Consider the following 19,225-nt stretch of genomic DNA (forward strand, 5'->3'; position numbering starts at 1 on the left):
CACAACACCGAGTTTAGGTCAATGTGAACACGGCTTCAGTTAAGATAAGTAAGGTTGTCATTTTTGGTTTACAGAATAATTGTAAGATAAACATATTGTTTGTCTGACTTTTACCTAGTTTGCATGGTTGAATTGGTTTGATATTAAGGTCTAAAAAGTAAATTAATAAAAAATTCCGAACTTCAAGGAAAATTATATATGAAAAGACCCTTAACAAATAGCAGTTTAAAAAGATCAAACACATCAAACAAATAGATAACAGCATTCATATTCCATACTTTGTACACACATTTTCTTTTGCAGAAAATTGCAGATTAAACCTGGTATTATTTCTAGCAAAACCTCTCACTTGTACGACAGTAGTCAAAATGGTGTTATTATCTTACTCACTATAAAAACATACAAATATGTCAACAAAGAAAAACAAAATGGCATACAAAGTTAAAGAGCATTGAGGTTGTGCCAAATACGGCTAAGTTAATATATGCTTTAGATAAGAAAAACCTGAGTTTCTTGTTAAATTTTACTTCTCCTCTGAAACTACTGGGCCAAATTTAACCAAACTTGGCTACAATTATCATTAGGGTATCTAGTTTCAAAAATGTGTCCTGTGACCCGGACAACCAACCAAGACGTCATAAAAATAAAACATAGGGGGTATAATGTATGTTTTGGATTATATCTCTAAAACCAAAGCATTTAGAGCAAATCTGACAATGGTTTAATTGTATATCAGGTCAAGATCTATCTGCCCTGAAATTTTCAGATGAATCTGACAGCCCGTTTTTAGGTTGCTGCCCCTGAATTGGTAATTTTAAAGACATTTTGCCGTTTTGGATTATTATCTTGAATATTATTATAGATCAAAATAAACTCTAAGCAGCAATAATGTTTAGCAAAGTAAGATCTACAAATAAGTCAATTTGACTAAAATAGTCAGTAGACCTCTTAAGGAGTTATTACTCTTTATAGGTAATTTTAACAATTTTTCGTAAATTTTTGTAATCTTTCACAAAAATCTTCTCCTCTGAAACTACTTATACAATTTTAGCAAATCATCATGAGGTTATCTGGTTTTAAGATTGTGTCCAATTACCCCGCCCGCGGATCAGAATGTTGACATTGCTGAAAATAGTATAAAGAGTAGAATGCAGTTTTTCGCTCATATTTCTGAAACCTAAGTATTTAGAGCATTTAAGATCTATCTGCTCTGCAAAACCTGTTTTTGGATTGCTTCCCTTGGGCTGGTAATTTTAAGAAATTTGGGCACTTTTTTGTTATGTTCTTGAATATTATAATAGATAGAGATAAACTATAAAATGCAATAATGTTCTGCAGAGTAAGATCTACAAATAAGTCAAAATTACTAAAATTGTCAATTGACCCCATAAGGAGTTATTACCTTTTATAGTCAATTTTGAACAATTTTCATAAATTTAAAAAAAAAAAAAAAAATAATGTCCACTGTAACTACTGGACCATGTTTATTATAGATAGAGATAATTGTAAGCAGCTAGAATGTTAAGTAAAGTAAGATATACAAACACATCACCTTCACTAAAACACAATTTGTCATTAATCCATCAGTGTCCTTTGTTTAATATGCACATAGACAAAGGTGAACGACACAGGCTCTTTTGGCCTCTAGATTCTAAATATTGTATACAAATCTTCGTTATCTTACTGTATGTAGGTTTAACTAAATGTTACCTTGTGAGTATAGCATATTTGTTTTTCGTTCATTTTTTGTACACAAATTAAGCCGTAATGTTTTTGTTTGTATTGTTTTACATTTTATTTCGGGCCCTTAATAGGCTGACTATGTGATATGCGTTTGATAATTATTGTAGGCCGTATGATGACCTATAATTCTTAATTTCTGTGTCATTTGGTTTCTTGTGGAAAGTTGTCTAATTGGCAATCACACCACATTTTCTTTTTCATTTTAACAGAGGAAATGTGTCCTACCTCTTTAATGCATTTTATACAATATTTGCTATTACTAGTATCATTTCTTCAGGGGAACCCTAACTGATGTTAGAAAAGCTTATATGTATAAAGATGTTTTGAAACAATCTGGCTTAACACACTTAGCATATATATCAAAATATTCATACTTTTTGTTCTCATTTAATCAGCCTATCTGTGATCGCCCCGGATTTTGTGGGGTCAGTTTTAATCATTTTTTACTTTTCGATATTGTGTTTAACTTTCATAATTTTTTTTTTTTTTTGTTTGGTCGTTGCTAACTCAGTTTGTTTTTGACTTATGAGTTTGAATATCCCTTTGGTATTATCTACATCTTTTCTAGGTCCCAACATATACTATTAATAAAATATGTACCGTATCGTTTCTGGTAGATAACGAATACAGACTTACAAATAGTTTTGAAAAAATATCTACTATCAAGAATGACAGTACTGCCTTACAAAACGTAACCCGAGTTGTAAATTGCTATTGTTAATTTAACATTATTTTTGTTTATAAGCAATAGCTTACCTTATATTAAAGAATAATACAATATGAATGTTTCTCATAGCCACAATAGCATCTCATATAAAGACGCTGATGCAAACGTCCACGAATCATTTCTTTCATAATGTAGGGTTTGCAAACACTTTTTGTGTGATAAAATTTCCGAACTGGTTTCGGGCTTTTACAGTGACATTCCGTTTTATAGAAATGATAACTGAAAAACGTTAAGCCCTTGTATTTAATTGAACATAAGTTGCTTTCATGATTGTTATCATCATAAATTACATCTCCAGTTTCAATTTCATTGTTTGCCATTTTCTAAAATTAAATATATGATAATCTTAAAGTTATCAAAATGGAACCGTTTCGATATATTCTGGTAAACTTTATGTTATGATAAGCAGTTTCTGCTGTATAACCTTAATGCAGACACATGACTTGTGTATTTAAATGGCTCCTCCTACTTTAGTTTGATTGATTCCGATGAAAAGTAAAGAATTGCACACATAATCGTTGACTGCAGATTTTTTGGAAGAAACTTTCAGTTATATCTTTAAATAGACATTTCTGCATGTTATAGAGGTATAATTTATTTAAAGAATATTACCTTCAACTGCAACCATTAATATCAGAGAGTAAGATATCATATCAGCAGGTTAAGGACCTTGAGTTTATTTCGTTATACGCTAGCATGTTTTGATATGATATTGAGTTTTTGTTCAGCAATCTATAAATCTATATAAAGAAAATATTTTAATGTTCTGTTTTTACGTTCTTTGTCTGTTGTAATATCTTAATTGGTATTATCATCTAAGGAATATGGTAGTCACATCAGGTATTAAATTTTCAAAACGATTCTAGCAAAATCTTCTAACAGCCTAGGAATGTTTTACCACTTACATATTTATATCTTTGAAACCTTTTAGTTAAAAATATACTCAATGTCGCGATTTTTGTTTTGACTTTTTGAATATTAAAAAAAAAATCTATTCTTTTAAATTAATGTGTTTTCGTTAAATTCTGTACACTTATTGCATTTTCTGAGTGAGGCTTTTCGTGTAATTATCTTATTTTTTAACGAACAGTTCTTTATATTTCAAAAGGAAGACTTTTAACAAAGTATATTTTTTACTTCCTTTGTCACATCTATGGTCTATGTACTTAAAACATATTTGTACACATGACATTTGGATCTTTGCCATATGTCATTCGATATGATTTTGAACTCTAATATAAATAAAAACACACTTATCAGAAATTTTAAAATACTCATTTCATGTCACAACCGTCTTGTAAACAGTAAAATAGACCAATCACGCTATTGTGTATTGAAATTTCCAAATGACAATTTTCTAAAAATATCTTAGTAATTTCCATAACAACTAGCAGGTTATACTACTGTTATGTTAGAATTAAACAAAATGCATATAATATGGTCTTTGTTATCTGTAACTTGAACTGTCATGATTTTATCTTAAAATATATTTAACAAAACTCCAGTGTAAAATCTAGGATTCAAATTGTGTACACCAGATACGCGATTTGTCTACAAAAGACACATCAGTGATGCTCAAATAAAAAAGTGTAAAAAAACAATTAGATAAAGAACAGAACTATAAACTAATGCTATACAAGTGGGAGTCTCTGCTAGCTATGCACCAACATTTTCTTTAAAAAATGCCTGTTTCATGCCAGGAATGTAGCAGTTGTTTTCCGTTCGTTTGGTTGACTCGTAATTCTAACGTCCACTTTTAATTTAACCTTGGAGTTCGATACTTTTTTATAATATTTTTCTCCTGAAACATTATTTTTAAATATAACTGGCTAAGTCTTTTTATGATATGGAAAATGATTCATGAATATCAAAACTGGGTTGGGTTTTTACAAAAAGTAGATCATTGAATTAGTATAATAATTCTATAATCTCTTCAAACCAAAATCCGACAGCAATGGATAAAGCCAATGAACGAAATGAAAGGTACAATCAGTCGTAAAAAACAAAACATAGCAAAATCAATGTTCATTGGATGCTAGGTTTGAAAAAAAAATTTAGACAGAACAAACTTGTTCCTAACTTTATATTATACATGTTTGACTATATACAGCTATATTTATAAAGGTAAATCATTATTACAACATGAATTAAGATAATTGAATATTCATGACATACAGCAAGTCAACAGTCACAGTTATAACAGAGATACTGAACGAAACGAACCAAATATCTTCAATGTTTCCGAAATAATTGTTATGGTAAATTAAATGATTCCTTACTGTAAGTCACATGGACAGGTAGTCCTTCTACCATCTAAACACTAAATACAAATCACATGTTTTTCCATTGCAAATAAACTGCAGCTTGTATCGAGCGAAAAATAAACTTTAATACTTAGAAATGTATATTCTCATTACAATAATAAAACAAAAATATACTAGAATTTAAACACTTTAAAGGCTATCTGAGTTATTTTGTATGAACATCTCTAGATCCTCTTGCATCTGAATTCCTGTTATGTTTTACTAGGAACCAAATAAGAACAGCCAATAATCCTAGTCCTACTGGCACTCCTACAGCAAGGGCGATTATTCCTCCGGTAACCATTATAAGGTATTCAATTTAAAAGAATAAGCGGTTGTTAATCTCATTTAACAATGCATGGTGGGGTAAACATATCAAATTATATACTTCGTTGGTAAACTTTTGATTGGACCGTTTCATTACAACCAGATAACAAATGTGTACAAATTATGAACAAATTAGACTTAGATAATTCTATTTTTTAGTAATATCATTTTCTAAAAATACATAAGCTTAGCAAAAATAACAGGACGGGGGGTTGATTTTGTAAATTAATCTAAAGATTGATAATAACCAAGGTTCAAACTACCTCAGGTAAATTAGCCCGTAGCTGTTCTAACTCAACTTAAAGTGGTCTGTTTCCCATTAAGCTCCTCAAATTTTGATTTATGTATAGATATCTAGTGTTTACAAATTTTGGGTTTTAGCCTAACTGGTTAAGGAAATCCAGAAAAGCGCTAAGGATGCATCAATTTTATAAATTTATATTTTTTACAAATATTTTGTCCTAAACATGCATGCAACCAGCAGTTAATCAATTATCTAAATATTAATTAGAATTTATACATTTTCAACATTCAAATATCAAGTTCATATATTTGTCTTCTTATCGTCTGGAAATATATATGACAACACATACACAAACACGGTCTGTTAAATAAACTACTTAGTCTTAAATGTTTTCTTTTAAATTGTTCACGTCAAAAAACGTAAAGCATTATGAAAAAAGGTGAAAAAAAGAAAATTAAATCAGTAAGAGTCGTTAAATATATTTTTATTCTGTTTAGGTAGGTGTATATAAAGGATTTAATAAAATGTATATACCGGAGAATTTGGGACTGTCCTTACTGTTGTGAATAGTTTTGACTTTTGACAATTCCAGTTCAACCGTTGACCGAATCAAGAAGAGGAAATATTTTACTGGTGTTCAAAATAGCCATTAGTTAATTTGTGCATTTCCTCAAGTCATGAAAATTCTTTTCAATCATAGTTTATAGTTAAATAGTTTGTTCTTCAAAGAGGTTGATGGTTGATGTTGTAACATATCCTTTTGTGGCTTTGTTAATTTATTCACAACTTGTTTTGACTGGTTTGATTTTAAAAAAGTCTGTATCAACTAAAGTGAACCATACCTGAGCTAGGAAGAGAGATGTCAAATGAAAATACCTAAATGTGGCTAAATATTGAACTAAGTAAACTTACCTAGAGTTGGACAAGTATTCCTGGCGTGCATTGCAACTACATGTATTTGTAATTATAAATGCCTTATACTGTCTATATTTACGAAAGCAGTTAGCATGAAGATGAATGAAAACTCCGTCTTGATTCATATCCGAAATCTCCCGAAAATCGACATCACTATTTGAGACAGAGGGATATTGGTTGCAAAAACACTGTCTAAGAAAGATAAAGTAAATCTGACCTTTCCTGATATAACGCTTTTTTAGCATTTTACACTTATTACTTAAGTGCTCTTCATATATATTATCATCATCAATTCCGTATTCATAAAGGTCTTCTAGACTTATTGCACTTTGCATATCAAAATTTTATTTGTTTTTTAACTTCAGTACTTTTATCGTATACTTTTATATAAAAAGGAAACATATGTTTTATATCTTCTTTATGACACATATATATACATATTTGTTGTATATGTTTTATTTTTAAAAATTGGAATTTCTTTTAAGTATTATTACACTACCAATCATTTTGTTACACGTTTACTCTTTTAGAGGTTCTGACGTATTAAGTAAATCAATACTTGTAAGTTGAATTTTATTGCGAATCGAAGCACTACTTTAATACTACTTTTATAAAACAAAACAAAATTAGGATCCATTACTACTTTGATGTATGTGTTATCTAGTTTTGCGCATGTAGAAATGTACGGAAAATGTATTCATCTTGTTTTTACTTTATATATACTTCGTTATGGACAACGGTTAATTTCGAACATAATGTCTGGTTTAGATATCAATCTGCTTATACGTCTATCTATAAGTATGCTGTACTTATAAGGACATCATTCTTGGAAAATCAAATGTGTATATGCGTATGTATATGCTATGAATGTGCGATACATCATTTGCGGTTTTAGCTTATATTGCCTGAAAAACATTGTTATTATATTTGGGAAATTTTGATTTGAAATCAATAATACATCCAGTTGTTCTCTAGCCAGCCAACATATTTTTATCTTCTATTGATAAAGCATCATATAAAACGGAGGACCTTACAGATGATTCCATCTGTCCTTTCTAAGATCTTCCAACAGTGCAGTTAAGACTTGTATTAAAAAATCAAAGTATAAATACATTGTCTACAATATTTTTAACCCTCTTAAGTATCGGATTTTTCACACTTTATACCGCTTATCTCAATAATGAAACTTAAATATGAGAATAATAGTTAGATACTGCGATAACAAATACCATACTTGGACATAATAATGCAACTCCCATCCAGGACATGAAATTACATTATCATAATACCAGCAAATATGTTGAACAAATAAATAAGATGTTGCAGTATGATTGTAAGTGCGATAAAAAAAATAACCACCGTAGAACAAATGACGTAAATATTTGACGATTTTGATTTTAGTCGGAGAGGTTTCAGTTTTATGGTTGTCCAATGTATCATTATTTTAGCTTTCCAATTTTTTTCATGTGTTCCTGATGATGTGTAATATGAACTGTAAACATATTTATTTTTATTATATTTTTTAAACATATAAAACATATTTGTTTTTATGTCCCCTCAACTGAATTTTGGGGGCATATAGTCTTACCCATGTCAATCCTTTCGCCCTTTTGTCTTTCTCAACCGTCTACATATATTAAAGGTGTGCATGTAGTCAGGGTTTTGATTTATATTCATATGTGATCTTCTGGGAGATAGTTCAACGTTTTAAAATTTTGGGGTATAGACATTACAATAACACTTTGCATATGCGGGGGCATCAATTGTGTCTCTCAGACACAAAAATATCTCATAGAAAGTCTTACATTGACTTTGTTACAATACAGTTACTTCAGAGTTGAGTGCAGGGGCATCACTCTGTCTAGTTTTCATCTTACATTTTAAATAACATTAGAAATTTTATGTATCTGAATTTACGTGCATGGGAAATGCTCGAAATCAAATAGTTGGAAGACAAAATGAAATAATCCAATGTAACGCAAATATGTGTTTCACATTTTGATAACCTGACAGAAACATTTGAAAAGGAAACAAAAATGAACAACATTCATTTATTTAGACTAAAGCATGAACAAGAGACCTTAGCAACCATGTTTTATACAACATAATTTATAATGTAAAACACGTATAAAAAATGAAACATTTATTATATGAACTCTTAAATAAACAATTAACAGGGCATTAGCTAGATAATTTTTAGCTTCGTGTCGTGTATATTTTACTTTTGATGCCATCAAATAAACTATCGAGTTGACCTCCGAAGGCCTCCGATAGTCATATAGGCAATTTTAACATAAATAAGGATATAAATAGAAAGCGAACTCGTACGATAAGATTTTTTTCTAGGTCTCTTTAATTTTATATTGTACATTTAAAACATATGTTAATCATCGTTTTTATCTGTATAAGAATGAGTTTTTTTTTAGATCGAGTCAGTCAATCAGATGATTTACCTTTGTTTCACTTTTACTGTTGAAATTTTTTTCTAGCTAAGGGGTTAAATTGAAGTTCACTTGTCAATGTTACTTAGCTTAATTTTACAAAGTTAAGCATACTGGCTACTAAAGAGGCTATTGTTTCACTCTTTCACTTTCATTAATGATTGAACAAAAATAAAATCGTACTTTTGATTTTTTTTTTAGATAGTGTCCATTTAAGAGTATAAATTTCAATTTTTAACAAATACTGCAGTATGATAAATGTACTAATACTCAGTTTTGCGACCATTTTTTTAGTATCCTATTTCTATTTCTTAAAATATCACAAAATCTGTATATCTTGTTCATCTTCTAATAAACATATTTTTCTTTTTCTTCGTGGATCATCTTTCTTTAGTTGCCTGCAATGAAGAACATTAAATATATATCTATCATATAAAATCAGAATAAACTAAATTGTTTATCAAAAACAGGACTAATAAAATTTAATGGTAAAATTTAAGATTGGTGGGGTTTCATGAAAATTTTAATATATACCCATAGGATAATGTGGTGTGAGTGCCAATGAGACAACTCTCCATTCAAGTGACAATTTAAAAAAAGCATTGCATACAACATCATAAATTTTTCAAAGCGTTCAAATCAATAAAATGTCAACTTACCTAGTCTATTATATGATCTGTTAACATGTCCACAATAGCATATCATCAGAAGATGTATCACTTTTTTACCACGTTTATATCTGGTTTCTCTATGTTGTCTACAATGACGACCAACGTGGACAAATTGAAGAACTGGTCGCTGCAAACTGCAGTAGCAATTTAACTCAAACAAGTAAGCACCTTCATATTTTGGGTGCCTACCTTTGTTATTTATACAGCATGCCTCATCCATATGATCTTCTGTATATTCATATGTTTCTTGAGTATCAGTAAAATTAGAATCCATTAATTTCTTTTTGTATAAGTATTTGAAAATGAGCAAATTGTATTTGGTTTTTTTTCTTTGTAAAAACAAATCTATTATATATATATCATTGTAACAAGATATAGTCATGTTAGGTCTTCAGCTCCTCCTACTTTTTAATTTATGTCGGCGCAGTCGAACATCATAGAATTTTTAAACGTAATAGACCATAAATATTTTCCAGTGTTAAACCCACCTTTGTTTCTAAAAATATTTTGTACCAAGTCAGGAAAATGGCTATTGTTATCTTGTGTTGTGCCATTGTTCGCCTCTTTGACGTGTTTCTCTCAGTTTTAGTTTTTAACGTTGTCTTTATGTATGAGAAGATATGTTCAGTTTGACTTTTAATTTTGATTGAAGACCATATCTTATATTACTTTTTCTATTACTATGATCTTTTAAATATATTGAAGTGGAATCAATTTTTTTAAAAACCAGAATAGGTAAGGGAACAAATAATTATCACGGCTACTGAACAGTAACACATTAAATAAATAAAACATTAAATGCATGTTAGGCAGAACAAATGATCATTTTTTATTCAAGATTAACCCTTAATTTGCAATATCACAAATCTAATATTAGTACAAAATTTTAACGATTATCAAATATCTAATACGAAATACTAAACACGTACGAAATGGTATATACAGCTGTTATGATACAATATGGCTTTGTTCATGTGAACAAAATGGAAAGTTTAAGGTACGAAATTGTTATTTTCAATTTGGGTACAGATATCCTTTTTCAAATGTGAGGTCATTTTTGTGCTGTTTCAGAAATTCAAATGTGACGTAATTTTTTTGCATTTGCACCACTTCGTATGTGACTTTTTGCGTCTGGACTAAATCGGGTGTGTCTATTTTCTGTGTTGGTCTTTAATGTATTATGTATTCGGGTTTTGTTTTCTGTAATTAGTTAAGACGTCAGTTATATCATGTATATCTTTTATATTCATTTGATAAAATTTCCTGTTTGCAATAGCATAAATTGTTCTAAATAATAAGGATGTTCTTATCACAAGCAGAAAACCCTAGTCGTATTTGGCACAACCTTTTTCAACTTTTGATCCTCAGTACTGTACAACTTTGTACCTTTTTTTGACTTTCGAACTTTTATATCTGGGCGTCACTGGTAAGTCTTGTGTAGACGATGCGCGTTTTTGACGTATTGAATTTCAAACCTGATGCCTTTTGTTATCTAGGTGTTTCTTTGCCTAATACGTTCTCCTATTTATTTGTATTGTAGTCCTGTAATATTATGTTGTCATTTTAATGTTATATATAACATTGCCATTAAAGTGCGAGGTTTGGCATGCCACAAAACCAGGTTCAACCCACCATTTTGTTCTTTAACAATGTCCTGTACCAAGTCAGGAAAATGGTCATTGGTATATCATAGTTCGTTTCTGTGTGTGTAACATTTTTACGTTGAGGTTCCGTTGTGTCGTTTGTTTTCTCCTTTATTTGAGTGTGAACTCACATTACTTTAAGACGTATCACGGTACTTTTCTATCCCAAATTCATGTATTTGGTTTTGATGTTATATTTGTTTTTTCTCATCGAATTTTGTCTAATGCTTATTCCGTTGCTGTGTGTGTTACATTTTAATGTTGTGTCGTTGTTGTCCTCTTATATTAAATGCGTTTCCCTCAGTTTTAGTTTGTTACCCCGATTTTGTTTTTTTGTCCATAGATTTACGAGTTTTGAACAGCTGTATACTACTGTTGCCTTTATTTATCAATAGACATATACTCTATACTAAAATAATTAAAGATTTGTTTCAATAAATATTTATTCTTTGAATTATAACTAATACAAATTAAAATGTCAATTGAAAACATTGATGTACTTTCGAAAAGTCTTTTAAAAATCTGTTCTTTTTTCCGTTGTCACTTTGTAAATATCTGTAAAACTTTGCAACCTTATTTTGAATACATTTTTTTAATCTCTATCCTAGCCTTTAAATGTGACAAATGAAATCAAACTCGTCTTTCTGGTGCAGTTGCAGATTAAGTTAATATTGTTTTGTAGTAACTCAGCTTCGTCTTGGCATTTGTCAACACAACATTCATTTTGAATTTTTAGTCATGCTTCTTTATTATACCTGTAAAAATGTATAATAATTATGAAAAGTATATGCTATATTTGAAAATTTGAAAATGCAAATTGTAAGTTAAAAGAGTGAGAAATTAACTAACTAGAAATCGATAATCAGAAGTTCAATAAACACAGAAATCGCCATGACTTAATTTAAAATGACATAAAACAAACAACAATGACAAAACATTACACAAATATATAATTTAGGAATACCAGTACTGTTGTTGATGTTGATGCCACCTTCAATTGGCGATTTGACGGTCGCAAATGCAGTTTAACTAGCGACGCGTAGATATCACGTTAACGTTTAGCCAATAAAAACAATTGTTGCATGAAAATTGCATTAGAATGAAGTTTTAACTTATCGACAATCTTCTAAAAGAAGATATGAAAAAATACATGCGACTAAAGATCTTTCAATCTACACTGGTGACGTCCTCATTTGAAAACAATAGTATTTACATGCTCAATAATCGGAAAGCGTATGTCAGCTTATCAGTATACAGTGTAATGTGATTTGTTTTCAACAGGTTTAACCCCTTAATTTTCTCAGTAAGAACATGTACTAAGTTAGCGATTTTGTCATGGACCTTCTATTTTTAATTTACTAAGGAGTTCAATAATATAAAAAAGAAGATGTGGTATGATTGCCAATGAGACAACTATCCACAAAAGACCAAAATGACTCACACATTAACAATTATAGGTCACCGTATGGCCTTCAACAATGAGCAAATCCCATACCGCAAAGTCAGCTAAATAAGTTTGTCATACGTTTTAAACCAAAAAGAAGTAATTACTATATAGTATGATAAAACAGAAACAATCCTATTTTCAGTTAATTATTTTTTGTTATTCGCTTTACATACAATGTTTTGTATCCTTAATACTATAGTTGATATATAAGAAAATAATAATATACCTTTTTACTCGTAGCTTTGACATCTTGAATATGAGTATGATTCATCTCTACAATAACAACGTCGCAAAAACTTCAGCTTGGAAGGTGATACTTTCTCCGTATAATATGTACATTTTTTTCCGTTAATGTGTAGGTCTATGCTTTTACCTAGAGAAGTTGATCCTTGTATCTTAAACTCTTTATGAACGTTTCTCTTTTTCAAACCGCAGTGACATACCATAAAAATAGCAATAACTTCGTATTTGTCACCCACGGTGCCAATTTCCGTTTTTATATGACAATCTAAACCATGTATTTCTGTATTCATATTGTCACTGTAAAACTCGTCAATATTGGTTGGATTCGACATATCAATATTTCAAAATGTAGAAAGTATCGTGGATTGTAAAGCATTGATTGATAAGACTGTAAGTTGCATGTTAAATAAGAAGAAATGTACAATTTCATTGGATGTTATAAATACATTTCATAATATTCCAGAATCTGTTTAAAGAACCTCAAATGTTGTCTGGTATGTGGGAATTATTCACAAACTATATATGACAAAACAAATTATAAATAAGTATTACCTTTGTTTTATTAAAAAATGGCAATATTAAATGTTGAAATAACAGTAAAAAGGACACCCACACTAACTTTATCACGAGACTGTGTTGTCAAGTTACCTGTGTGTGTTAGTATGAAGCCTTTTACTATCTCCTTTATGTCGATGTGTGTGATACAAGGTAGAACCACACTAATGTAATGCTGTATGATAAACATCATCGAAATATCTTAATCAGATATTTCCTCAAAAACATATAGATATTAATTAACATAATAATTTAAATGATCTTTGACCCATCTCCTTGTCCCCAAATAGAATTACTCCGGATCCGGATACTCTTGAAAGGTACATACAATTACTAAATCCTATGTTATTTTAGTTAACATGTAAAATAATATTCATTCAAAACATGCTACTAGTTTACGTTTCAAATCAGACATTTAAACATTGGAATAAATATATATGTGTGTATGTTTATAAATTCTCTTCATTTTTGTATATATAAGAATAAAAATAACATGGCTGTGTTTAAATATCTAAATCAATTGCAGTCACGTTAAAATAAACAAAGAATAATTTCCTTTACCTGAACTATTTTTAATATGTTGTTTGTAGGCAATGAAGAGGAAATTTTTAGCAAGTAGTGACGTGTGTATCAACAATAACTTTAAAATGGCGGATGCTAGAGATCCTGTGAAAAAGAATTGTGATATAGATGATAATATAACATCACATGGCGCCTCTAAAGTTGTTGCAGTAGAACTAAATAAAAAATTACCAAAAGCGAAGGAAAATGAACAGGACTCGATGCCGTCTGATGGTAAGTTAAAATATAATTCGTCGTTGTATTGCATATCTCAAAAGTCGTTTGCAGCATGAATGAAAAATTTATCATAAATTTTAGGATGCTTTAATCAATAAAATATTAGAAGTGATAAAGTATTGATATTTAGAATTAATGCAAAAATTGTATCGATATAACTTCCCTAGAGACCAATCGGTGGTAACAGTAAACAACTGCAAATTGTATGATCATGTCAAACACCTAGGGGAAAATATGCTTACGTAATATTAAAATCGGCAGGAAAATGAAACAAAAAAATGAAAATGATAACGAATTAACTTAAAAAGGCAAACGACATAACAGTAGAAGACAATACAAGGCTTATTGAAATTAAGTAATAATGAAACATCAACCTCGTTAATATTGTAACCGTAAAAAAGATGGTTAAATACGACTACAAGACCAGCGTGAAAATAGTAAATAAAATACAATAACAAAAACAAAAACAAAAACCTAAGATTTAGTACACCAATTTAAAATGATAAAGTGTCGTACTTATAACTGGATATATTTATACTTCGTGTGATGTACACTTTTCTTAACTGCATTCTATCAATAATCTTTACACCGGTGATGATCGCAAAAACATAAATATAAGTCATCATCTTAGTCCAGGCTGAAATCTAGAAAAAAATATCACAAACCAGAAGAGAGCAGACTAAATATGGACAACCTGAGTTTATCAAATGCCATCGGCAACATAAATGTTCTATAACAGCCAAAAACAATAAATTTAAACACCGAATGTGTCACTGTTAATACAGGGTTTCATTTTATTTCAGATGAGGATGGTTATCCAGATTTACATCTTGATCCTGATGTTATAGCTCAACGGAAGAGAGACAGAAAAAACAAAATAGAAAATATTGGGAAGTCGAATAGTTAAACAAAAGAATAACTTTGATGTAAATCTTAATACCGCAGTGATTATTTTGAAACTGATACGTTGTTAAATTGAAACTGAAAAACAGCCTCCAGACGTTTTATCATTCAAATGACCTTCGTGGTAATTATATGAATATTTTTATGTACATTGAAGATGTATGAAAACTTGCCTTAGATATGTTAGAGTATGCATTTTGTTGTTGTGTCCCATAAGACGTGAAACCTGTATTTATTACGAAATTTGTTCATTTTGTGCTTTTGTATTATCATATCATAACAAGACCTTGTGTGTGCAAGTTCAAATATCACCTTTTCAATTTGCATTGAAATCTAAAGACTACAGGATTGAATGACTGCATGTATCAATGTATGATTGAGACTAGTTTTATTGATTAGAAATAAAATGTTGTACAAGAGTATTTTTCTTAATTAAAATTTCACTAGAAACATACTGTTCAAAGCAATTTTAACTCCATCATCTGAAGTTTTGTGATTGTGGAAATAAGACGATAAGAAACTCATAACAACAGAAGAAGTAACTATGATAACTATGATGATATTGTATTCAGATTATATAAATATATATAGCCCAAATAAGAAACCAATTGTTCGCTGAATCATTTAAATGAGAAATCGAAAACGCATTGTCAATTCTGAAATTGGTTTACTTGTCATATTTAAATCTGATTGTTATTTGTAAATTAAAGGGTTGAAATTCTAACAGAGAACAAAACGAAGCAAATAACATTAGTTATACCATGTTTTGCACCAGATTCGCATTTGCTTTCGATTTTAAACGTCTCTTCAGTGAGGCTCAGATCAAAAATATTTGAAAATCCAAAGCTTATCAAAAATAGCCAAAAAGGTAAAGGAAAAATGAAGACACAGTCATGCCAATAATAAGAGAACCGAAAATAATTGAACAGGAAGTTAATAGGCTCACGAGTGGTCATATAATTTCTGTTGTTGCGTTATATTCTTTGGTTATTTAAAAGAGACAATATAAAAATATAACACACAAGGAAGCACTTCTTTCGTACACTTTGAAATAGTAATTCAACAAAAGAAAAATATTACAGATGCAGATCTTATTAATGTGTTCACTTACAAACTATTAAACCATATGCAAATTTCGACAAAATACCAAAGGAGTATGTTCGATAAGGTCCAAAATTGGTCCCCTTTTTTTAGCGTAAATTTCTAATTCGGATTTATTGACCAATATCACGATAAATTATAGCTAATACATTGACTAGCTAGGATATAAGCCATTTTGTTGAAAATTTTACGTTTCTGCGTTTCAGTATGACGTCACAAGTTGTACTCATATTGATTTATCACGAAAAAATCTATACAAATCAGTAAATTTCCATAGATTATTGGACAGGAAACATAGAGCGCATACGTGGACAACAAAGATCTTTTAAAATAATGTTTGTGAAGACATTTCACATGTCTTATTTGAATATTAAACTTTTCGACGCCTGCACTCTGTGTTTCCTGGTCCTTTGTTTTGTTGAAATCCAGCTGATTTTGTCAAATTTTACCAAAATCCCTTATCTTGACCTTTTTGGGATGTAAAAATCAACGTGTTAGAATAAAACTTTGTCAAAAACATTTCGGATTAACTTTCACACATGTCTTTAAGGCAACGTAAAACAATTATTGTCTTCTATCTATCAACTTTATAATTGGGGCCAAATATGGCCCTTACCGAACTTACTCCTTTCAAATTATCTTAATTTTCAAGATTAAAAACACTGTTATTAATATTATAATTTGAAAAAAAAATCTACTAACCCCCCACCCCCCCCACCCCCTAAAATAACGGTTTATTTTTAAAGATAGGAAATTTATATAAAAATTTACTATAGATTTTATGTGGATATAAACATTTGAAACTTTTGATTTTTTTGATTTTGTTGTATTTCATTATAATATCATCTACATGATTGTACAAACAAACATAATGCACAATCGAAATGTAAGAGACTTTATAATTCGAATTTTCCAAGGAGTTCGGTGCTTTCATTTGCTGTACATAGTTATCTACATACAACCAAAAAAAAATCTTACAAAATTTACCCCAAATACTCTAATAATATATATATTAGAGGTGTTCCTATTTAAAGGAAGCTAATACAGAGAAGAAGAAGCTTTCATTATTTTAATTTTTAATAAACCATGATTCATGAATTATAAGAAATATTCACTAATATAAAGATACATTTTGAACTGTCCATATGTCAAATAAAATTCAAATGAGTAAAAGAGTAACTTCCCTTTAAATGTAAACTTCCGGTAAATTAGAGTTACCGTACTTGCAATAAGCGCACGAAAGATCCTGTAAATCAGAGAATGCCGCTCATTTTGAAAAGAGCGAGACAGTCGAACAAAAACAATGTAAATGGTATATCAATATGCATTAAGATTCCCAACAGCAACAGCAATGGCCATTCGACGTTTTCGCAGTTTAACCAATTGATAAGCTAAACAATATGATTAAATGCCGAAACACGGCGATTGAAGCGATATATTATATCCGAATAATACACCTCTCCGCTTGATCTTTGACGCATACAACAATCACTTTTCCAATGTGGCGTCAGATATTTTGTTTTATGACGTAAAAATTTTACGGGAACATGTGTGATATCCATTAATGGCAGACAAATATCGATAAGGTGTATTGTCCCAATGTGCAGTCAAGGGTCTAACTAAATAAGTTATCAGAGAAAAATAACATGCATGTTGTTATGGGTAACACGAATTACCGAATAACAGTGTTATTATCCGAATAACTCATGTAATTACCGAATAACTCTTCAAATATCAATATTAACACATTTAAGTGACTTTTAAACATATATTATTGAATAAAATTATAATAGAAGTGTATTTTATATCCTAAAAATAAAAAAAAAGTAGCAGGTAAGTTAATATTGATCATTATAAAATTATGGATATCGGTGTGTACTTCCAAGATGGCGACCAAGGAAAACGTAAGAAATGAAGAAAAGAAAGATTGCATACCATCCCTCAACGTGTTCATCTTAGACCACCAAAGTGGAGCCCTCACGCCACGTCACGGCAATGAACAATGTGAGGGTGGGCATTTTTTAAAATAAAATATGGAAAAGTAAACTATTTAAATTAGTTTTTGTTTTAATTTTAGTTATTAAAAAAATATTATCTTTATCATATTTTTATATTTGTGATTTAGAATGGATGTTAACTAAGCCCCTTTAAATCTATAAAATTACAACTATTAAGATATCCTGCACAAGGCACGGGCTTATCTGTCATAGTCCGCGGAAATACTTTATTTAGAATTTCAACCTGAAAACATGCGAAACAATACTATACATGCATTATGTATCAAGTGCATAAAACAGCAGTGGGGAAACAACAAAAGAAAAATGCATTAAACAGAATAAAAATAAATTGCATAAACAAAACTGTATACTTACTTAAACACTAAAATAATTGAAAAAAGATAATTGAACCTGCATTGGTTGCAACGTAAACATGTACTTACCAGTATAACTACATACGAAATGTACACAATAAAATTGAACATGAACAATATACGAAAATGTACACGAACAGTATAGAAAAATGTACACAATGAAATTGAAAACGAACAATACAAAAAATGTACACAATGAAATTGAAAACGAACAATACAAAAAATGTACACAATAGAAAATGAACACAATAATGAACATCATGAACACCATGAACAATACATACTTACTTACCAATGACTGAAGAAGAAAGAAAACAGAATTCAGTTGGTTTATTAACAAAGTTAGGAAATGAACTGAACTATTTTCTCAATGACTCCACGTGCAATGTATTTTGTTTAAGAAGAGCGTTTTTTTTTAACATCGAATGACTAAAATAATCCAAAAGTTCTTACATATTTTATAATTTACAAATTTGAATTTGCCAGAAGAAAGCTTTTTTTAACAGGAAAACTCAAATTAACTTTATTAAAATATCTTTTTTTAATAATTTTTTATTTTAAATAATCAAAAATTATTGGTGAAACATTGAACATTATTACCCTTTGACAGAAAACTAACATAGGATGTACATATTGTATATAGTTGTAAATATTTATTTGTGTTCTATTTTTCATTATTATAATTATTGGTGTTGGTAATGCAGCCTTGGTATACCAAGACAGTCACAAGCCTGTTTAATGCAGAGTGTCCATATTGTAATATAATTTCATTATCTCTTAATGATTAATTATG

At 29.7% G+C, this 19,225-nt stretch overlaps 1 protein-coding gene across 2 annotated transcripts in view; it reads left to right on the forward strand.

The window, feature by feature from the left end:
* The window catches only part of LOC134709844 (uncharacterized), a 62,063-nt gene extending 46,684 nt beyond the window's left edge, over positions 1–15,379 (forward strand). For both annotated transcript variants that reach the window (XM_063569976.1, XM_063569975.1), the window contains 2 exons: positions 13,850–14,054; positions 14,861–15,379. In XM_063569976.1, the coding sequence (XP_063426046.1) occupies positions 13,850–14,054; positions 14,861–14,964 (309 nt within the window). In that variant the 3' untranslated portion in view covers positions 14,965–15,379. The remainder of the gene's footprint in view (positions 1–13,849; positions 14,055–14,860) is intronic.
* The last annotated feature ends 3,846 nt before the right edge of the window (positions 15,380–19,225 follow it).

The sequence above is a fragment of the Mytilus trossulus genome, chromosome 3 (assembly GCF_036588685.1).
Source record: "Mytilus trossulus isolate FHL-02 chromosome 3, PNRI_Mtr1.1.1.hap1, whole genome shotgun sequence".
Classification (NCBI taxonomy): domain Eukaryota; kingdom Metazoa; phylum Mollusca; class Bivalvia; order Mytilida; family Mytilidae; genus Mytilus; species Mytilus trossulus.